Here is a 23,343-nt window from a genome sequence, read left to right on the forward strand (position 1 = left end):
GTGGGGGGATGTTGTTTTGTTGTTGTTTGAAGGATGGGGATTTTGGAGAACTGGATTGCACAGATCTGTGTGGTATGGAGAATGTTTTATTGATCCAGAATTTTTGAGTTGGGCAGAAAGAGCTGAAAGAATTGATCTTGGGAATGAGGCAGCAGGAGAAATTGTTCAGAGCTGGGGCTTGTCCTGGGAGAAGGCTGAGAGAGCTGAGGCTGGAGAAATGATGACGAGAGCTCGGGGCAGTGACACAGGATGAGTGGGAGGTTGCCCGTTGGAGGCCTCGTTGTGGCGACAGAAGCATGTTGACTCATTTCAAAGGATGACAGTGATTGATGAAGGTTGGGGAGGTCTGCAGTCTATCTGAAAGAGTCTACCTTGAGTCTAAGATATAGCTGGGAAGTAATGGAGAATATAGACACGTGGAAATTGGTTAAAGAAATGCTGAAGTTTTGCTAAAGACTGAGTGCCAGGAAGGATGTAATATTAGGGATGTGATCTCACCGAGTATTTATATTTGAAGTTTGGCAGGCTCTGTAGGATTTAGGGCAGAAAAATGTATGAGGGAAAGTCATGCATGTGACAGTGGATGTACAGGTAGTAGAAAATGGAGACTATACTAAGGGATGGACGTTAGTGTTCACCCTAAACACTGTAGGCCAGAAGTCAATGATGCTAGAACTGTGGAGAGCCTGTGACCCTGAGGAAGGCAGGAAAGAGAACTTTGTGACCTCTGTAGGAGTTACCCTGCTTCTCAGTTTTCATTGAAATTTTTGTGAGTCCCTATTGGGAGACCCCTTTGGGGTAGGGATGGCACCATTCTGATGTTTTGCTCAGATGGCTGAAATCAATTAAATGAATTTCAAAAATTATAAACATGTGGGTGAATATATTTGTAAATGACATATCCGACAAGGGGTTAACATCCAAAATATATAAAGAACTCACACGCCTCAACACCCAAAAAGCAAATAACCCTATTAAAAAATGGGTGGAGGATATGAACAGACACTTCTCCAAAGAAGAAATTCAGATGGCCAACAGGCACATGAAAAGATGCTCCACATCTCTAATTATCAGGGAAATGCAAATTAAAACCACAATGAGATATCACCTCACACCAGTTAGAATGGCTAGACATAGAAAAGTCTAGGAACAACAAATGCTGGCGAGGATGCAGAGAAAGGGAAACCCTCCTACACTGCTGGTGGGAATGTAAGCTAGTTCAACCATTGTGGAAAGCAGTATGGGGGTTCCTTCAAAAACTAAAAATAGAAATACCATTTGAACCAGAAATTCCACTCCTAGGAATTTACCCTAAGAATATAGGATCCCAGTTTCAAAAAGACATATGCACCCCTCTGTTTATCACAGCACTATTTACAATAGCCAAGAATGGAAGCAACCTAAGTGTCCAGCAGTAGATGAATGGATAAAGAAGATGTAGGACATATACATAATGGAATATTATTAAGCCATAAGAGGAAAACAAATCCTACCATTTACAACAACATGGATGGAGCTAGAGGGTATTGTGCTCAGTGAAATAAGCCAGGCCGAGAAAGACAAGTACCAAATGATTTCACTCATCTGTGGAGCATAAGAACAAAGCAAAAACTGAAGGAACAGAACAGCAGCAGACTCACAGAACCCAAGAATGGACTAACAGTTACCAAAGGGAAAGGGACTGAGGAGGATGGGGGGGAAGGGAGGGAGAAGGGGAATAAAGGGCATTACAATTAGCACACAATAATGTGTGTGTGGGAGCATGGGGAAGGCAGTATAACACAGAGAGGACAAGTAGTGACTCTATAGCATCTTATTATGCTGATGGACAGTGACTGTAATGGGGTATGTGGTGGGGACTTGATAATGGGGGGAATCTAGTAACCTCAATGTTGCTCATGTGATTTTATATTAATGATACTAAAAAAAAAATTAGAAACACATAGAGGACATGTTTTGTATCCAACAGCCTGGCTCTGCCAAGTGTCAAGCCAGCATTAACTGGTGATGTCCTTTACCTGGAGGGGAGAGTCAGACCCTGCCTGCATTCTGTAGAGGGCTCTGGTTTGTATCTTTCTGATAACAGGATGGCAGACACCTGAAGCTCAGCAGCCACTGGCCTTGATCCTCTTTATGCTGTTCCTCTTCCCAGATAGGCCCCTCTCACTTCCCTGGGGTCCTGAGGAAGTTGGGAACCAGTGACCCTCTGGTAGGGTTTGGCAGCCCATCTGAGGGTTTCCCTTCAGAGACAGAGCATGCAGGGTTACTGCAAAGGCTCATCTCTAGGAATGTGGAGACCTTTCTGGTCTGGAAGCCAGTCAAGGAGTGCTTTGGGAGGAGGAGGAGCCCTTCAGGACTCCATGAACTGGCCTCTTTAGCAATTAGATGTAGAATTTTGTGGAACTGAGAGAGAACTTTGAAAGTAATCATTTGGTGTGTGAGTGATTTTTAAACAGCAAAACTCTTTCAGCCTGAATTCTGAGATCATAAATTCTGTTTAAAATTCTCCCTATTTCAGTGGAGACAAGTTGAGTAAATGCTTGCCACCTGTAATAAGTGTCTGGCTCAGGGATGGCATATAAAAGACATTGAATACATTTTCATTGACATGAATTTGTTTACCGATTGACTGAAAGAATAAATAATAGAAAGTGCAACTACCCAAACCCCTCAGTAAAAAGCAAGACACTCCCCTTCATCTCTGTTTACTTACCCTACCCACCTCCCACCCCCCCACTTCAATTCCTGCACAATCTATAGGACCTCCCACCTTATCTCACAGAATTTCTCTAAACTTAAACCAGGATTTCTTCCTATCTGATGTTTGTTGTAGGCAGTCAATGCCAGGAGCTTTGAAAGCTTAGCTTTGTATGTAAACAGGTTCTTTCTCCTTCCTCAAGTACTTTTCTTTCCCTAGTTGAACTTTACTTATTCTGACTAAAGTAAAACTCTGAAGTAAGGAATCAACCTTAATCGATGATGTAGTATATATTATGTATAGATATGATGCAGACTGGCCTTTATTTACAGTTGGAGAAGTTATGGCTTCCTAACTTTGAGAAATTCTAGAAAACATTCCTTGCATTTTGTTTTTGGAAAAGTCAGTCTTTGCTGAGAAAACAATCAACTACAATTGCAAATATACTAGCCCCCCCTCCTTTCAATAAAACCAAAGTGACTTTTTCTAAGAGAACTAAAAGAAAGGTTGTGTATTATCTTTTTTTCTTGAAAAAGATTTTAACACCTGAATTTCTTTGTCCTATAAGCAAAACCTCAAAAGCATACTTTGAAATTAAACACTGAAAGGAAGAATCAACATTCGGAGAGAGCTTGAGCACCACATGGGGAAGGACCCAGGAGAGAACAAAATGCAGGGCACATTCCTCTTGTTTGCTGTTGTATTTAGTAAAATGTGGTGTTCTTCTCTGTGCCTAATTTTGTCTAACTAGGAAAATGGAGAAATAATACTACCTCCCAGTAAATAACATTTCTGAGAGTCACATTATTTAAGAAGTAGTGATATTTATAAATGCCTCCCTAGTTCCCTACTGAATTGTAAAAGGAAGGGGATTTAAGGAGAGAGGTGTTCTCAGAGTCCTAAATATAAATCTTTTTAGATGATCAAGCACGATTAATAGATCATTTGTTGGGGAGGAGGAGGAAGATAGCTTTATGTAGGCAAATGCAAAAAAAAGTGTCTTGTTGAAAATAAGGAGAGTAATTTGAACTTCAAGCAGTGATTCTGTAAGGACCCGGTGTTGCATTTGTGGCTAGCTAGTTCAGATTCCTGGTCTCTCATCCTGGTCTGCTTTGGCTCCTGCTGCATTTATTGACTTTCTCAGGTCGCCTTGCCTCAGTGACACCTCCCATCCCAACCCTGAGGTCTTGGGCACACACCCTCTCTGGCCTCTACTACCTTCTTCAATAACACTCCTAGAATTCCAGCCATGGCTGTTTCTCCCTCCTGAGCTGTGAGGCCGTCTGAGCCAGAGTTTCCTCTCCTTTGCTTCTTTGGCACTGAACATGATATCAAGTGCTTAGTAGGCACATAGGCACTTGGCTGTTTGAACTAACGTACAGACAAATTAATGAATGGAGTCCACAAACAGCTAACCAGGCAAAACGAGGTCAGTGCTAGCTAGAAGCACCCACAAAGGTGTTATAGAGGGCAAGAGAACAGAAATAAATCTACAGGGAATCAAAAAGACCTCAGTAGACAGCATTAGAAGGTTAGGAGGGCTTCCTGGCACAGAGAAATGAGCAGAACAGAAGCATCAAAATATATGGTGTAAATGGAAATTATTAAATGATCTGAGAAAGATGCAGCAGATCTGAACCGGGGAAGAGAGTTTGGGGCAGCTTCTGATCACCTTGAATGGGATGTTAAGGAGTGGTCAGGATGGCCCAGTGGTGCAGGGCATGGGCTCAGGAGTCAGTTCACCTGCCTTCACAGACTAGCTGCATGACCAGAGGCAGACCTATTAGCCCTAAGGCCTCTGTTTCCTCATATGTGAAATGAGGGTAGGATGACACTGATGCTGTGTGCAAACGCAGATGGAGGAGAAAAGAGAGTGGGTTGTGAGTACAGTAAGGAGGCCTTTTGACCATCCAGTGCCTAACACCAAGCCTGCCCATAATGGTCATTCAATAAACTGGTGAGTGAATGAATGAATGATCCATCCAGGCAAGTGCCCAGGGCAGTAAACAGGGGCAGTGACTATAGGAACGTACAGGGTAATTTTGTTACTTGCTCTTCGCTCTGAAAATGTTGGATAGAGAAATTTGAAACCTTAAAAAATATTTTTCTAATCTGTGTTTTCTACCTATGCATATTTCAACTATTAATTTGATAAAAGATGATTGTAATAATAATATAGCTTATAAAAGTATAACTTGAAGATTTTAAAAAGAATATTATGCATAAAATCAATTTTGAGAAATCCTAAGAAGGGTAAAAACCCTTTGCACCTTTTTGTGTCTTTCTTGCAGTCTGTTTTTTTTCTTGTTTTATTAAGAATATCTCCTTTTCTCTTTTCACAGCTGAATACTTTCCAGGCAGTTCTGGCATCTGATGAGTCTGATACCTACGCCCTCTTTCTTTATCCTGCCGATGGCCTTCAGTTCTTTGGAACCCGCCCTAAAGAGTCTTATAATGTCCAACTCGAACTTCCAGCCCGGGTGGGCTTCTGCCGAGGGGAGGCTGAGGACCTGAAGAGGGAGGGACCGTACTTCAGCTTGACTAGCACTGAACAGTCTGTGAAAAATCTCTACCAGTAAGTAACACAGGGGCTTCAGCTCTTTCCTGTTCCCTGTAAGGACCCTTAGGTGCTACCCGGACTTGAGTGGCCCTAAGTCCATTAAATACATGTGCTGGTGGCTTCCAAGGGAGACATCAGATCAAAACCAAGAACTAGCTTAGAGCCTGGGAGGAGCAAGTTCACTAAAATATAAAAGGTTCTTTATTTTTCCTGCCCTACTGAATATAGATCCCGGAAACAGAAAAGTGTGTGAATGTGTTTGCAGAGCCACTGAAGCTTGCCATGGAAAACATTGCTCTTGGAACAACATGAGAATACCCAGTAATATAACTGCCCAGACTGAGGATCTTCCAGGTTAATCATTTCACAGGAGACACTGTGATTTAGTCTTTTAGACAGATACATGTTAAATCAAGAGTAGTATAATTTGGAAAACCAAACGAACAGATCTATAGATTTTTAGGAGGCTCAGGATTCGTCTATAGCTTCTTTTACTGCAATCAGACTGATTGGTTCCCCATGAGATAGCCAGAACAGGGCACGTTCCCCAGTCCCAGCAGCAGCAGCTTACTCCGCTGGTGCGGTACTAGGCTCTTCCAATTTTCGTCAGTCCACATGGCGCCACTTTCTGGGTTAGCACCTGATTTACTAATTTCAGGGCTTTTAAAAAAATCTTTGCTGTTATTCTTTTCCTGAATACTGGTCCAGAAGTCAGACAGAGCACAATGGTTACTTAGCTCCCCTTAACTGTGTCTCAGTTTAAATACATTATTCCTGGGTATTGGAAGACCGTGTGCTTCTGTGTGCCGTCTGCTCTACTCAGCTACCAGAGAGTGGGCCCTGCAACCAAATATGGTCACTCACAGCTGACATTTATTGAGAGCTTACTGCTTGCCAAACATTGTGCTAAACACTTTCCAGAAGCCATCTTAAAGCTCACAAGAATCCTAGGGTGTAAGTTCTATTTTCTTGATTTGACAAATGAGCTTAAGAAAGTTAAGTTGCCTGTGATCTCAAAGTTTCTAAGTGGCAAAGCTGAAATTCAAGCACGAGTCTGGAGCTCTGAACCATGGATTTTATGCTGAGTCCTGGTCTCCTTTCCCATCCTCATGACACACACTGGGGATCTTCAGGTCCCCATTCAGGCTGCCTCTTAGTTTCAACTCAAGAAAACTTAGCTCCTTGCTTTTTCTCCCTGGGTTCCACCTTCCTCTTCTCCTCTGGAGCCCACTGATGCTCTCCTCCTCAGACATTACTGAGGGAGAATAATAAAGTGTGCCCAGCACTTGAAATACAGTGACTAAGGCACAGGCCCTGCCCATGAGCCACGTGCAGTCTAGTGGGGTAGACAGACAAATAGATCAGCAATGCCAGAACAGTGGAGTGAGTACTATCATCTACTTGGTATAGGGTGGGGGTGGGGTGCAAAAAACCTGCAGGAAAAGGCAGTTGTGCTGACCCACCATAGCTTTAAAGGCCTCTGAGACCTAACACAAACACACACACACACACACACACACACACACACACACACACACACACACACACACACTCACTCACTCACTCACTCACAAAACACTTCCATTTTCTGCCTATCTATCTCTCATGCTTCCTAGAAACCTCTGAGTTTCTTGATGAGAGTAGAGGAAGACACAGGACTGGCAGAGGGATTTTTTTTGTGTATGTGTGTCATCCAAGCTTAATATAAGAAATAAAATGAAGAACAAACAATGTAAAATAAAAGTCAAAATTACCCATTATCACTACTTCCAGTAATAACCAGTTTTAATGGTCACTTCAGGATTTTAGGTATATGCAAAAACTTTTTTAAACCAAAATGGAGCATTTTTCCATATATCACTGTCTTACAGGCATCTTTCAAAAGATCTGTTTATATTTTTATTTTAATGCTACAAAACATTGCATCATATATATATCCTGTGGTATTAAAACAATAACCTATTGATGAATGTTTAACTTATTTTTGATTTTTCCTTTTATAAATATCATTGCAGTAAACAGCATAATACATGTTGTTCAGATTCTAATTTCTCCCAAAAATAAATTTTTAAAATTAGAATTGCTGAGAAAGGATATATGCAATGTAATATTCTGATGTATATTAACAAATTGCCCTTCAGAAATGTGGCACAAATTTATATTCTCACCAATAATGTAGAAGTGTGATTGACAGTGTCTGTTCCCTACAAAGCTTCTATTCTAATTATTTGTGAATCTGGTAAGTACCAAATGTCCATATTTTCACTGTAATTTCTTTGATTACTAGTAAAACTGAACATCTTTTCACATGTTTAACAGTCATTTATCTATCTTTTTTGCGACTTGTCTTCCATATCCTTTGCTATTTTCTATTGGGGAATTTACAAAGAGCTCTAAAGAAAAAACATAGTAAGGATATTAATCCTCTCAGATGCTGTGACTATTTTTATCCAATTGTTCCTCTTTAAAGTTACTCATAATCTTGTAAATTGTAAATTTAGGGTTGTCAAAGTTATTGGTCTTTTCCTTTATGATTTTAGGTCTTTTGTTTTCTTTAGAAAGGCCTTCTCTACCTCAAATTATAGAAATGTTATTCGATTTAATCTTCTATTTTACTTTTCATTATTTAAGTTTTCAAAAATATACAGAAGAGGGAATACTTAGATTAGCACCTGATTGCTTGTCACTTAGATTTATAAGTTGTCAACATTTTTCCATATTCATCATTTTATTTTTTTTGCTTAAATTAAGTCACAAACAAGCGAGTTCACTCCTAGGTACTTCAGTGTGCATCTCTAATGCATTAAGTTATTTTCCTAGTCAATGGAATCTTTGTCTTCCTCAAACTTAAAAGCTCAAAGGTCATAAATTATATAATTCATAGTGTATTTGTCATAAATCATCTTTTACAAATTCAAATATGAATGCACACATTTACATTTTTTGAGATTGTATTTTTCTATCTCCTGGAAGACACAGTTTCTAAGTACTTATGTGCAGTGCCCCTTGCTGGGCATTTAACAGCATGGCTTTCTTACTTAACCCTCCTAACAATCTGGGGAGGAGGGCATTGCGGCCCCATTTTGTAACCTTGTTTTCCTAAGTTCTCTCTACCACTAAGCTTCCTATACGACCTTGGATTTTAGGATACTTAAATTGATTACTTTCCTATAATGCACAATGACAAAAGCCAGGACAGTGATTTGTATGTCATTACAAGGTTATTTTACTTAGCTTTTTATCTGCCATAATTTGTATTTTCCTACTCTTTGAAGCTTTTATAGTTTTCTGCTTGTAACTTCAAGAAGAAATTTCACAGCTGCAGTCCCTCTGATGTGATAATAAACTTAGTATCCTCAGATCTTCAGGATTCTCTCTTATCTTCTTCTGTGTTCCTTATTTGCTTGCCAAAAAACACCAATATTAATGCTTAGACGGTACCAAGAATACATAGCATATGGCACAAAGGATCACAGTTTTGTTTTCTATGGTCCCCTTTCCCTAAATTAATGACAACAGTTGCAGGCACAGACACACAGATGGGGCGTGGCGGGGGAGGGAAGGGAGAGAGGAGAGGGAAAGAAAAGTGGGGAGGGACCGAAGGAGGAGGGAAAGAGACATTCTCAGGATTTTATTGGAAAATACTATTCCTATAGAAATACATATAGAACATGATGAGAACCTACCTAAATGAGCAAAGGTTCTTGTTCTTGTAATGATTTGATGAATTTCTTATTATCTTGTTAGTCATTAACTCAGACCTCATAGACTGGACTTTTGAGAGAATCGCATAGCTTGGGAGATTTCAAACCTGGTATTTTGTATACACCAGAGTTCAGAAATTGTGCTATTCAACCTAGTCAGACCCTCATTTAAGTTTTGTCTTATTTTTAAAACTCTTAAATGTAGTTGTTCTCTTCAGAATGTATTATTGACTAAAATAATGGTTTATTGGGATATTTGGAAGATGAGTGGAGTCCCAGTTCTTTTCTAGTGCAGGAAATAAGTGGGCTGTCTGGTCCCAGATGTTTGTGAGCACCTCTCACTTATGACCTGTGGCATTGTGATTAAAATACTTCCTTATTTTCCCCTTCATTTTGTTCTGCATTTGCTCAACATTATTTTTAGGTGTGGGTATTTATATTTGAGGGTTTTGCATTGACTCACTGTTCCCTGTGAATCAGTTAATTAATCCATGTGATCAAACCATGAAATGTCTTTAACATTCTGTATACTAATGATCATTCAGATACTGATTGACTCTATTGGTTTTCTGACATAATATAATGTAGATAATGTATGTAGATGTTTAGAGCCTAGGCTTTGGTGTTAGTCTGAATTCAAGGCCAAGCTCAGCCACTAATTAGTTCTGTGACCTTAAGATTAGTTAGCCTCTGTAAACTTGTTTTACCCTCTGTCAAACTGGCCATGGTCACTGCCCCAACCCTGCATATTCTATTGGAGAATGTTAAGCATTTGGCATATGACTGATACTCAAAAGCATCTAGTAGCTGTCATTGTTTAAGTGTTTGGCAAAGATCTTTAAATATGTTTTCTTGAGTGTGTTAAAAGTAGAGGAAGAATAAAATATTCCTACATCCTTACTTGTTTTCAAACAGCCACATTTTAGATTAAGACATGGATTGTAGAGTACATTTCAGATTTGACAGTCTAGCCTGCTGTGGGCACACAGCCTTTGAAAGCTAATGCTAAACAAGAGGTAGTTTATATAAAAATTCTAATATAATTCTTTTAGTTACCGTGTATATCTGGTTTTATACAATAGTGAAAACTCTGAATCTGACTTAATAGGCTTTCAGTTTTAAAAGAAATTGCTTACCATTGTAGATGGTTGGTGAATGGACAGTTTTGTTATAATGCACTGCTTCCTTTTTATTTAGACAAAGCAACCTGGGTGTTCCCGGAGTGTGGGCTTTCCATATCGGCAGCACCTCCCCGCTGGACAATGTCAGGCCAGCAGCCGCTGGAGGAAACCTTTCCAAGACCCACACTGCGGCTCCCCTGGGCCATGCCATCATTCAGGCTGTGGCCCTGGAAAGCAGCTACACTGAGGACAATTTGGATTATTATGATGAGAACGAGGAGGAAGTCGAATACCCCCCGGGTGAACCAGAGGAGGCATCGAACGGCCACAGCAGTTTCGATGTTTCCTTCCAATCAAAAGCTGAGTCAAGGCCTGTAGGAGGTGGGATCTCTCCACCGGATTCTGATCTGGCCTTCCCTTTGCCACCTCCAACACCCAGTGACTGGCCATTCCACTCTGGCAGGGACTCTGCCGCCCTGGATCCTCAAACCCAAGACGGGAGGCCTCTGGAGGAGACAGATGCCCCGGATTTAAAAGGCCGAGTTGAGTCTCATGAAGAGCCAGGGACCAGACACCCAGGTCCATCAGAGATAGAAGGAGATTCACTGGGGCCTTCCCAGGAAGCCCCAGCTCCCCGCCCCGAGAACAGAAGCACCCGGCCCTACCCGGGTGGCGGGGCACCGCCTGCGGAAGTGGACGTTCCTCCAGCCCATCCTGAAGGAGAGGGGGCTCTTCCCAATTACCCTGTGCCGGATCGCACTCCACCGCTGGGTGGAGGGAGGCAAGTGGTAGGGGTGGAAGACGACATCGTTTCCAACACTGAGGGTAAGTGGGTTTTAGGAAACTGCGTGCCAAGATTCATTTTTAAAAATGCTGGTTTTGCTTAGAGTCATGATTTTACTCTCAAGCAAGTGGGTGAAAAGTTTAGTGCAGAGAAGATTGGAACTGATTTTTAAACCCGTGTTTCAGGAGATGGAGAATCTTTCCTTTGCCAAATAAATCTTGGCAGGCAAATTCTGTTTGGAATCTCTTGACCATTAATAATGTTTCTTAAAAACGGGCCCCATGAAGCGAGTGGGGAAGAACTGGGTTTATTGTGCCAGCTATACTCTCAAGTGTAATGAAGTATTTTTGTTTGAAAGTTCAGTAAAGGTAAAATGTTCTGAGGGTTCATACGCATTGCTGTGAGGGGGCACTTGAGGCTTTAATTATAAGCAGCCAGTTGTGCTGGCTCAGACAAATGTTCCAGATTCTTGCCCTGTCATGGGACAGCCCTGTGTGCCCGTGGTTAGAGGTGCACTGGTGGTGTGTGGGAGAGCGGACCCATGGGAAAGAAGATTGCTAACCACCTCTGTCCTGTCATTTCTGGTCATGGCTGTGCAGCTGTGGTATTCACCTCCCTGGAGCCCTGTCCTCATTTCATGACTCACTGACCAGAGTAAGGGGCCAGGAGAGAAATGCCTGAGGAGGCAGCAGTTAACACAGATCTGGAGCCCATGTCGCCTTCTTTCCCTGGTTGAGACTTGTCATGTCTGCTCTTTTTCCCAGTCAGGGATATAAACACATCAGTGGGAAAACGACCACAGATTTATTCCATTTGTTCCAGAGATTGCTCATCTGACCTCTAATAGGAGGAAAGAGGTCAGAGGTGAATGAATGTTTGTCAGGACCTCCTTTTTTGCCCCGCCTTCCTTTTCTGTTTCCTAGTGGTAAAAACACATTGACCCAGCAAAGAGGGCCTTCTGCTGTGTTACTGATTTGCAAGAATTTGCTTGAACAGGTGCTTATTTTAGGAGGAAAGAAACTATTTTGTGACTGAATGGCATTATATAATGATTAGAGGGAGAGCATTACAGTCAGCGGTCACAGGTTTATCTCTACCATGCTCACTGCCTTGCTGGGTGGCCTGAGGCATCTTATGTAGCCCCCAAGCCTCTGCTTCCTTCTACATTTGTTGAGAGGGTTAAATGAGATAATGAAGGTCTTAGATTAGTGTCTGCACTAATCAGTTACTAATAAATGGTGGCTGCCCTTACTAATTATAGGAGATTCAGAATAGTGGGAATGGGGTGGGGAGTGGGTAGAGAATAAAAAATGGGCTGGTTAAATAGTTGTGCCTTAGTTTGAGCCTCAGGGCCACATTTCTGTCAATTTGAAGATGTGAGTTTTATTGGAAGGTTTCAGAACCTTCACACCCTTCTGACCATCTCCTGACTTTTCAGCCTAAATTCTGTGTATCTAAAAACAATCTGAAGTCAAATATCAAAGATTTTTAGCAAAGGCACTCTGAGGTAAAGATGTATTCCTAGATGGTCTTTTCCTTTGTAATTTCTTGCCCTGGGAAGAGGTTGGGGTATTGAAAAGTAGATCCATGGAGTGACATAATACAGAGTTAAGGAGAAAGGGCTGCATTTGAGCTGTTGACATGGCTGCAGTGACCACAAGGGAGGTTTAGGGAGCAGACATGGAGAACAGAAGTGGCAGTGAGAACCCTTCTGCGGCACGAGCTATGAATTAATCAGGTGTCTCCTTCTGACATCTTGGAAATGGGAAAATGCATATGAAAAAGCTGATTAGTACCCTGAGAAATTTAGAAAAAAATCTGATTAAGAGTTTTTGAACCTTGGAGAAAAAAATCATCAGTCACCATATTACAGGGCAGAGAGGGAAAACTTTAAAACTTGAAAGCAGAGAGGGAAAATAGGTGAGTCTCTGTTTCACCTTGGGCTTTGGGAAGACTATGTGAAGTGTGGCCCCTGCTGTTGTTAGATTTTTTTGGGGGGGGTCAGTGAATGGATTTTGTTTGTTTTTCAAATGAAACATTGGTGCCCCAAAGGTCCATCAGGCAAAAGTGAGACTCTCTGGGAGAGCAGGTTGGAGGGGGCTGTGGGTGGGGGTCCAGAAACTCAGGTAGAATACTGCCGCCCTGCTGCCCAGCCCTGAGCCATCCTGCATGGCCTTTTCTGCTGACGGAGGGGCAGAGCATGGTTTTGGGTGCCCAGTTCATTTTAGTTTCCACTTTAGGCTCTGTAGTGGTCATCTTGCTAAACTAAGAAGTTAAGATTTAGTTAAAGACTCCCAAAATTAATCTTCTTCTCTTTTTATTTTCCTAAAGGACTCTGTCTACACTCTTCTTTTTGTTGAGAAACCTAGATTCTTTTCAGAACATGTCTATGCCAGGCACCAGGCAAGACTGTTTCAGTCACTCTCTAGTTCTGGCCTCAAGTATATGATTTGCTTTGTTCTGTTTTCAGAGACCACAGACCCCACAATAGAATGGTTGTGCAAGCATCCTGTCTGAGGTGTCTTGTTCTCTGGGGTCTCCAGTAGCTTCTTGTCAAACTTGAGCTTCTGCCTTCTGTTCTTCTTTGACTGAGGCCCTGGAGTTAGTATTTGGTGGCATTTATTGAGTGCCCACAGGGACTCCTAAGTGGGAACTTTGTTTAGACTGTGCTGTCATGGTTAGCCCTCAGAGCTGCCCTGTGAGGTAGATACTGTGATCCTTCCCATTTTACAGAGACGGAAACTGAGGCATGGAACTGCTGAGTGCCTTGCCAGGGTGCGAGGACCCGGACTGGAAGACTTAGCCCACGCTGTGAGGAAATGCCCCCAGGGCAAACGGCAGGCTGCTACAGTTGGCAGGTCTCTGTGGAGGAGGAGGGGGTTGAGCCAGGCCTTGGCTCAGGGTGTGTTTAGAGAGGGAAAAAGTAGGGAAATATTCTGGACAGAATGACAAGATTGGAGGTCCAGCGGTGGAAATGGAGAGAGGGAGGGAAAGAGAGAGAGTTGGGGTGGGGGCGGAGGTGCGAGAGAGGCAGCTGCAATGAGGGCTGCCCCTGACCAGCCTGGGCCTGCCTGTGTTGTGGGCTGCAGGAGTGGGGATGACTGACAGGGGTCTTGGAGCTTCTTGAACCTGCCCAGCGGTGCTACAAGGAGCTTAATCTAAGGTCAAAATGCATGGTGAATTAGAAAGGGGGAGGGGCCCCTGGCTTTCAAAACCTCGGGTATTTGTACTACAATGTGGGATCCTCTGGTTTCCACTTAGATGGCAGTCATGCTGGGAAACCTAGGGTGGGAACAGGGATTTCCCTGTGGCTTCCAGTCCAACTCTCCTTTTGGCCTTGGGATAGGCAGCAGGAATGTGTTGCTCAAGCAGTTTCTACCCTTGGATGAATTTGAACAGGCTGTGCTGTCCAATCCATCCTTCCATGCAAGAAAGCCCCTCTCCTGGGTATACCTCCAGGTTGCTGAGGGCCTGTGAACAGCAGAGTCCCTCATACCCATGAAGATACCTGCATGGAGAGCCCACTGTGTCATATGGTAGATATAAACCACCCCCGGCCCAGGGTCCTATTAACTGTTTGCCCAACTATCATCATGATACATCACACACAGAGAAAATCAACAAGCACGAAAACTGGAGGGAAAAGCATACCACTGTTTTTCATTTAAAAATTGCATGCTTTCTTACTAGTCTATCATTCTAGGTGGTGGGGAAACTTAGAAAAATATGTCCTACAGTGAAAATGTGGGTCATTTTTCTTGAGGTAGCAGTAAAAGTTGTTCAAAGTCACCCTGGCCTCCTGGGTAGCCCCATGCAAGAAGCCCCCCATCCCACTTTGTGCTGACATGGTGAATGCAGTCAGTCTGCACTGCAGAGCCTGCCTGCCTCCACAGGGCTGGGCCAGGTGCCTGGGAGCAGGAGGGCAGGTCCAGGGCTGAGGAGAGGTGCTTAAGTGTTTCTGGAAAAATGGAGGTTGAAGGACGAATCAGAACAAGCACAGAGTTTTTCATCTTTGTGGAAACGTTCAGTTCGGACAAGTGGCCATTGCTTTGGCAGTACGTTTCTTTTCCCCTCTTTTGGGCCCCACCATTTTCCTTTCCATGAAGGATATGAGAAGACTAAAACAGCATTAAATGGGAAAAAGAAATGAGATTTTAAAATCCTCCTGTTACCATTCCTATAGCGACTCTCTAGTTTCCGTTACCAAAGCCTTTGCAAACGGAGCCCTCCTGCTGTGGCTCTAGCCGCCTCTGGCTTGTTCTTATCACTGACTCTCTGGGAGAGGTGCTTCCAGGCAGCCTGGGTCAGTGAGGGTCTGGAAGACAGCCTGCCCCCGTGGGCAAATTCAGGAGAGAGGAAGCCATGGAATAAAAACTGTCTTAAGTATGGGCTCTAGCCCACCTGCATTAACTCACCTGGGGCCCTTGTTTATCATGCTGATTCCCAGCCCCTCCTCCACCTTCTGAACCGGAAACTGCATTTTTAAACTGGGTCCAGTGGTGATTCTGAAGCCAACCACACGTGAGTACTGCCCCAGTAATGAAGAGAGCATCGGCTTTGGAGCCAGAAGATCAGATAATGGCTGTGAGCCTCAGTTCTCTCATCTGTACAATGGAGATATTTCCTTACCAGAATAAGAAGTGTGTGAAAATACATTCAAAACTACAATGTAAAGAGGCATATAAATGACCACTGAGAAGGAAAAAAGCCATTTTGGGGGCATGTTCTCTGCATATCTCATCCAGCTGAGATCCAGACATGGATTCCACTTCTTCAAGTATCTCAGCAGCTTTCATCTACCTGCAATTCCCATAGAAACCTGGGATGTCACACTGGCCGGAAGCTGTACATGGGGTTGTGTTTCTAGGTCCAGTTCTCCCCCTCACTGGGGAAGGGGCCTGGCCTCTGGGCTTCCGGGTCACCTCCCCTAGGGTCTCACATCATGTGCTCGTGTACCTGTGCCTGCCTCAGGGCCACAGGCACTGAGTTCTGCTCCCAGCTGGCCAGGAATAAATGCGACAGCATTCCTTGAAACTCCTACCTACCCCGTGAGCTAACTGGTCAGGTGAAATCCACCAACTACTCTATAATAAGCATTCTCTAGCTCAGAAATAAAAGCTTACAAGTATCCTGAACATCATTATCAGTGGGCAGAAGAATCATGGGGAGTGGCTAAGGGGCAGATTCCTGAGGGCCACCCGTAGAGTCTGAATTGGTAGGAGCACCCTGGGATTTGCATTTTCTACAGGCACCCCAGGTGATTCTGATGTAATGCACCCTAGGATCCCTGTGCAGCCCTCCGAGTGGTTGAATAGCGCCACGTGGGGGTACAAGGCCTTGGCAGAGCTGGAGCGAGCTTCCCCGAGGGTTCGCCGCCGCTGCTGGAGCGAGTCTCCTCAAACCTGCTCTCCACAGCCTCTGACCTCAGGCGGCGGCGGCCTCACCCTCCCAGTTCCCCCCACTGAGGCGTGAGCATCACACTCTACCTTTCTCCTCTCTCTCCTTCTCTCCCCATCTCTACTCTCTCCCTCCATCCAGTCCATCCACAAACCCTGTCAGCTCCACTTTCCAAACATTCCAGAGCTGTTCCCTTTGCATCCTGTCTACCAGCACTGCCTACTACCAAGGCACCAGCTCTTTCTGGGGGTACCGTCAGATCTGGTCACTCTTCTGCTCATTCCCCCACCCCCAGTGGCTTTCCAGCTCACTCAGACCAAAGCCAAGTCCTTCCTGTGACCTATGGGACCCTAAGAGGACTGGCCAGGGCTGCCTCTCCAGTCTTCTCTCACTGTCCCTGTCCCTCCCCTGGGCCGACAGAGCATCCCTGCCTCCAGGCCTCTGTCCAAATGCCCCCTTCTCCTTAGGTCTTCTCCGAGTATCCTATGTAAAACAGCCAGGTCACCTCCCGCCTCCAGCCCTCTTGTCCTTGCCTGACTTAAGTTTTTGCACAGATCTTAACACCATCCACCACACTAAGTAATTTGCCTATTTGTTAACTGCTGCCTAGGGGGATGTAAGCTTCAGGATAGAAAGTTTTGTCTTTGTTCCTTGCTGTATTCCTAATTCCTAGACCAGTGCCAGGCCATAGTGAGTGCTCAATAAATATTTGTTGAGTGAATGAAAGAAAATTGCAACAGGCATTTACCTTTTCCCTGACAAGCAGATGTTGTTTTAGTGTGTGCATCTTGTGCACACCTGTGTGTGAAGGTAGGCACAGGAAAGGGATCCTCAAGGGAGCCTATGTTCCCCCTGATTAGGAGCAAACCCATCTTCTTTCCCTAGTGTGGCTGTCACCTCACTAGCAAGCTTAATTTATTTGCTTGGCTCAGTAAGCTCCATCCTGAGACTGCAATATTACACACACACACACACCACTTGAAACTATCTCTGAGCCAGCTTACCAATATGATGGGGGACAACCCATCATAATTATAGTTTCAGTCTCACAATGGCCTTCAGTGGGAGCCTAGCCATTATTTTTTGTTTTTAGAAAAATGCAGTCTGCATGCCAATTAGCTTAAACTTTTGGTAAGTTGCTGACTGCCCTGCAGAGCTTCTCTTTCTACGAATGTAAAAACCATGCCTACACCACATTTTCTAGTTAAATTAAGCTAACTCAATATTTGTAGTTCTCCTCTATCCCATCTCTTCTGTTTCATGATCCTCTCTTAGAGTAGGAGTGGAGCCGAAGAACAAGTCATCACAAAATAGCAAACAGAGGGAATACAATACAAATCTGTATTTCTTTAATTTGGAAGAACTATCTAGAATTTGGTTTTATTTTTTTCCTGTATTTGCTGAAAATGACTGCTCTTTAGGCCTGCGTCAGATTGCCTTTTTATCTTGGATATTAAGAAAAAATATCATTGCTGGCAATGGGGTGTGAGAGGTGGTGTCATCCTGATTTTAAAGATGAGGAAACTGAGGCAGACAGTGCATTTCCCTGGTTTCTGCAGAGTCACCCAAGCCATGGTTTTGGTCAAGTCCTACAGCCTGGGCCCCTCTGCTGTCCCTCATCCCCCTGTGCTGGACGATGGCTGAAGCCACGAGCATTCATAAGTTCCCCCCCAGGGGCTGCTTCTTAACACTTAGTTGTGACTTTCTGGCTGGGCAATTCTTTTTGATAAGTGACATTCAATTCTTTTTACTCAAACTAGGGTTTCCCTCCCCTTCTTTCTTAAACCAAAGAAAGGTAGACAGTGATACAGAGTGTTCTTCACAGCAACCTCTAATTGTTTAATCATTATCCATTCTGTTTTTTTCTGCCTAAAGCTTGATGTATTTCCTTTTTAAAATCACATTTCTGTTTAAAACAGCATCCAGGGTTATGCCTAATTTTCTATTTTTATCCAACTGGAATTTGCCACATCATCAAGACCTTATACCAAGTCTTGAGTCACCAACTTTAGTCTCACCATGTTCCCAGTCACATACTCCACATGTCAATATTATCCATCCTGCCAACAACCTCAGCTTGCTGCCTTCTCAATCTGTAAGCAGCAGTCAAATCTGTCCAAAAGTTAATGCTATTGCTTTCCCTTTTGACCTGTGCTTTTTTTCCAGTATTCTTTAATATCTATCTGGATAATCTGCTCTCTTCTACTGTTAAGCCTTGTTGGTAAAATATGACTGAAACCCTCCTTGTTCATAAGATCCTTACCCTGACTCTCCTGACCTATGTTCTTGGAGGGTCAGTAGAGTACAGCTGCTCAGAATCAGGAGCCAGACTGCCTGGGTTCAAATCCCAGCTCTGCCACCTATTGCCTGTGCAAGTTCAGGACAGTCACTTGAATCTGTACCCCAGTTTATTTATCTGAAGAACAGGGAAAAGTACAGTCCCTACTCTGGTGCAAATAAGAGTTAAAAATACACAAAATAGTATATGGCATGTATTAAGCACTATTTAAGTGTCCACTTTGTTGTGTTTTTACTTGCCAATGCGAGTCTTTATGCTAGCTATATTATATGGTGCTCATCTGCCCTCCACTGGCCTATTTTCTGTTCTCCTGGAATACTAAGTATTGATCTTTCAATTTCTTCCTTCCCTTCCTGCTTGTTCCTTTGAAGAACTGGAACATAGCCACCATGTAGCTTTTCCAGAATAGGGTGTCTGGTCTCCTCATGAGCTGGCACTTCCCAGCAGCATTGGAGTCTAGCAAGGATGTTCTGTGCCACCCCGCTTGTCAGGTGCTCCTGGAGTCCCCACCCAACTCCTGCCCCTGGGTGTGCCAGCCCCTTAGCCTCCTGGTGGCCAGGCTTGGGGTTGACATCAGCTCCAGGGGTGGGGAGAAGGTGGCCCCGCTGCCACACCCCACCCCCTGGGCCATTTCCTTTAAGGACAGTGACATCAGCTCTAATTGCTTTGTTTCTTGGTAGCATAAATGGCCCTTTTTTTTTTTTTTAACAGGCAGAATAAGTGGGAGATGGAAGGAACTGCCGCTAAAGGGTTGAGCGTACGCCGACCCTCTAGGGCTTCCTAGACAAGCTGTGATTGTGGCCAGGCTCTCTGCTACTGCACAGAAATCCTGCTTGTACCACCCCTGCCTGTGAGAAACAGCGTGCATTAGATCGTTCAACAGCTGGATTCCCTGTTCCCTTCCCTCTCCCCCACTCCCCCTACACTTTAAGGTAGGGGTGGGGGTGTATGTGTGTTCTTTAAGGACCTTCTCTTTCCGAAGGAAAAAAAAATTTTTTCTTCTTGGTAGTGAAAGAAGCTATAGGTTATTCTCTTTAAGTTCAGGATCACCTAAAAAAAAAAGAATGGTTAGATATAAGACCACATTTGTTAATTTCCCTCTTTGGTCTTCCTCTTGAGGTCATTGCTATCAGGCTGAACTGCATAAAAATGCTGGTATTTAGCCATGTTGTTTTTCACAGTTCAGCCTGACTTCTGCTCACTGATTGACCGTCCTGTTACTGCACTCAAACCACAGTAGGGCAGCCTCATCCTGGTTCACCAACTGTGCAGTGAGACCAGGTGGGAGCAGTCAGCAATATTTCTTGCCAGAAAACAAAGTTAATTCCCCTGGGTTGTATGTTACTCCTGTCTCTTAAACATCAAAAACCCATTTTTTTATCACAAGCTAACCCAATTTTATGGGCCAGATGTGATGTCCATGATGAAGCTTGGCAGCATCCATGCTGGAATTACTTAATCCTTTTAATGCAAGTTTGTTTTTACTTTCCAGTCTTCACATATAACACTGGCAACAAGGAGACCTGTGAACACAACCATGGACAGTGCTCCCGGCATGCCTTCTGCACCGACTACACCACCGGCTTTTGCTGCCACTGTCACTCTCGGTTTTACGGGAGCGGGAAGCACTGTCTGCCAGAAGGTGAGGGGTGCTGGGGGTGCTCTGGGTAGATGTCTGCAGCCTGCTTGTTCTAGCTGCTGCTGTGAGCTCTGCTGACAGGCCCCGCACCTCCACTGCTTGAATCAAAGTGCTAGCAACTTGCAGGTGTTCAGTTCATGTTTGGAGAAAGAACACATTTGGGCTGATTTCCCAGTTTGAGGATTAACCAGAAATGTTTCTTCCTATTTGCCAACTCATTAGAGTCAAAGTGGATGGGAGACAGGGAGCATGGGGCAAAGAGACTGACAACACGTCTGTTTTGTACTTGGATACTTGGTTGGCTAGGGAATTGTGAACAGTGGCTAAAGATTGAGTTTTGAGAACTGTCAGTGGAATTTTTATCTGTGTGTCCATCCCCAGCATGGATGTGGCCAAGGTCAACTGGATTTCCTGTCTTTTAGGGGCACCTCACCGAGTCAATGGGAAAGTGAGTGGCCACCTCCATGTGGGCCACACGCCTGTGCACTTTGCTGATGTGGACCTGCATGCTTACATCGTGGGCAATGATGGCAGAGCCTACACGGCTATCAGCCAGATCCCGCAGCCCGCGGCCCAGGCCCTTCTCCCACTCACACCAATAGGAGGCCTGTTTGGCTGGCTCTTTGCTTTAGAAAAGCCAGGCCGGGAGAATGGCTTCAGCCTCACTGGTGAGTAAGGCCTCTGAGGCGCCTGAAGGTCATTGTTGTCTTGGTGGCATGGCAACTTGGGTTTGACTTCAGTGAAAGTGGATTTGTCTGTTCAGTGTTCTGAGCCGCAGCTGTGCAGTTTTCCATCTGGAGGTATTTGGGGATGACCTGGCCTCACAGAACTGTTTTTGAAAGTCTGATGTCTTCTAAATGTTCTCCATGTTGTCCTGAGAAGTAGGACGATTCCATCTGGAGCAATGATGTCCTCTCACTGCAGTTTATTGAAAATGGTTTTCAGTTGTCAGGCTTCAGTTGAGTTGTTATATACAAAGCTGTCAAATAGGGATGCACAAATGGTAACTGCAGGGCACCTAAAGATGGTTTCACTTCACAGGGAAGGGAGTGACCCAGAGAACTGTCTGTCTCACCCCCCCATCTGAAAAAGCTTGTGTCCTCATGGATTTATCTTTATTGCATACAAAGTGCTGAGAGAGACGTTCTTCCTCCACCTACGGCTATAGAGCTCTATAGCTGTTTGTAGCCTCTTGCTTTTCACCAAAGGTTTTCAATAAAACCTTGAGTCAAAGTAGATCAAGAAAATACCCAATTGCATTTGAGTATCAGATAAGCAATAAGTAATTTGAATAATTTAGTATAAGTGTGTCCCAAATATTGTATGGGACATGCTTATACTAAAAATCTGTTCATTATTTATCTGAAATTCCAATTTAACTGGATGTCCTCAGTATTTCTGCTTGTTTGATTTTGCTAAGTTTGGCTACCTTAGAAAGGTAAAGGATGTTCTAGGAGTTTATTTCTCTCAGAAAAACCTCCTACAAAGGGAAGCAGTGTGAGATGAGGTAGCATGAAACCACACTCTTGGAAAGAAAATTTGGGGAATTGAGGAAATCAACAGCTGACAGTACCTAGTCTTGGGTATCAGATGAGCTTCTTAGGCACTGTGTCTAGTGTTAGTAGAAGTTGGGGGTGGAATTATGCCCTGGTAGTTATTGCGGGAAGATGCAAGGTCTCTCTTCACCCCTGTGCTGAATTTCTTTCCCTCTCTAGGTGCTGCCTTTATCCATGACATGGAAGTTACTTTCTACCCAGGAGAGGAGACGGTTCGAATCACTCAAACTGCTGAGGGACTTGACCCAGAAAACTATCTGAGCATTAAGACAAACATTCAGGGCCAGGTGCCGTACATCCCAGCAAATTTCACAGCCCAAGTAGCTCCCTACAAGGAGCTCTACCACTACTCAGACTCAGGTGTGTGTAATCAGTTTCCACATCTGTAAGACGGGGATAGTGCACGTCTCACATGGATGTCCTTCGAACAGTCTGTGGCACAGGCAATGAGCTCCGTGTCATTTTTAGTATTACTCTTATTATCAGACACCTAGTATGAGAGAGGTGTCCACTGGTATACATAAGAATATTAATTTCCCTATCCAGTACTTCCAAATCATAATATTAATGCAGTCAGCAATAACTTTGTCTATGGAGGTGGTTAGAGATGGTGTGATTATAGACAGTTTTTAACCATCCTGCTCTCTGGGCCATGGAAAAATATTGATGATTGGAATTTATACTCATCCTGCAACCTTGTTTCAGCCTGCTCTAAAATCAGAGATGCTGCACAGTATTGTAATTGGGAGTCAGAAGATAGGAATTCATATCAAGGAGTGTGGTTTAAGATATGTGGGGAATATGGTCACTTACCAGCTGAAAACCTATTTTCTCATCTTTAGAATAACACCTTTTCTGTCTACGCCATGTGGTAGATCTGTATAAAGTGGGTGTGTTCTGTAAAAGAGCACCTGAACACAAGATCCTGCAAGTCACAGTTGCTGCCCTGCAGCCCACAGGTGTGCTGCAAGGTGTGCCTTTCCTTCTGGGCTTCTTTGCTTTTCCAGGGTTGTGAGAGCTGGAAGCCGGGCAAGAGATATAGGGGGAGAACGGGGAGCAGAGACCTGGACGGGGCACAGGAGAGCTGATGGCCAGGGAACTGGCCTGGCTCCCGACTCAGACTAAGAGAAACAAGCCCTGGAACTCTTCAAACTTAAGTGTAAGGTGTTGGTAGCTGTCACCTTGTGCTACCTAGACAATGGATTGTTGAAAACTTGAGGTGTAGAGTCAGGCCAACTTGAGTTCCAGTCCAGCTCTGCCACATACCAGCCTTGAAACTTGGACAACTTCTTAACCTCAGTAAGGCTCTCCACACATGATGTCAGGGTCCACCTTACTGGCTTTTGTGAGGAGTGAGGCCGTGCATATAGAGCCCTTGCGGGCTGGCGCACAATAGCATTCATTCTTTGCAAAGGTGACAGCAGTGATGCACCACCTCCTCATTGGCATTTTGGCTTTGCATCCACTCAGCTTCTAGGGAGGGGTGCTGTGCAGGTCTCCATACAGACCGAGGAACTTCTCTAGGGAACTTGCTCCAGGAATTAGATGAAAACTGTGCAGAAAAACCCACCCCACATAAAAACAT

General features: G+C 44.0%; 1 protein-coding gene across 1 annotated transcript in view; it reads left to right on the forward strand.

Moving 5' to 3' along the window:
• The window catches only part of NID2 (nidogen 2), a 52,971-nt gene that overhangs the window by 4,805 nt on the left and 24,823 nt on the right, over window positions 1-23,343 (forward strand). Inside the window, exons 3-7 of the mRNA XM_036917867.2 lie at window positions 5,041-5,273; window positions 10,160-10,908; window positions 20,056-20,205; window positions 20,625-20,870; window positions 21,918-22,118. Of these exons, the coding sequence (XP_036773762.2) occupies window positions 5,041-5,273; window positions 10,160-10,908; window positions 20,056-20,205; window positions 20,625-20,870; window positions 21,918-22,118 (1,579 nt within the window). The remainder of the gene's footprint in view (window positions 1-5,040; window positions 5,274-10,159; window positions 10,909-20,055; window positions 20,206-20,624; window positions 20,871-21,917; window positions 22,119-23,343) is intronic.

The sequence above is a fragment of the Manis pentadactyla genome, chromosome 11, assembly GCF_030020395.1.
Source record: "Manis pentadactyla isolate mManPen7 chromosome 11, mManPen7.hap1, whole genome shotgun sequence".
NCBI classification, from domain to species: Eukaryota; Metazoa; Chordata; class Mammalia; order Pholidota; family Manidae; genus Manis; species Manis pentadactyla.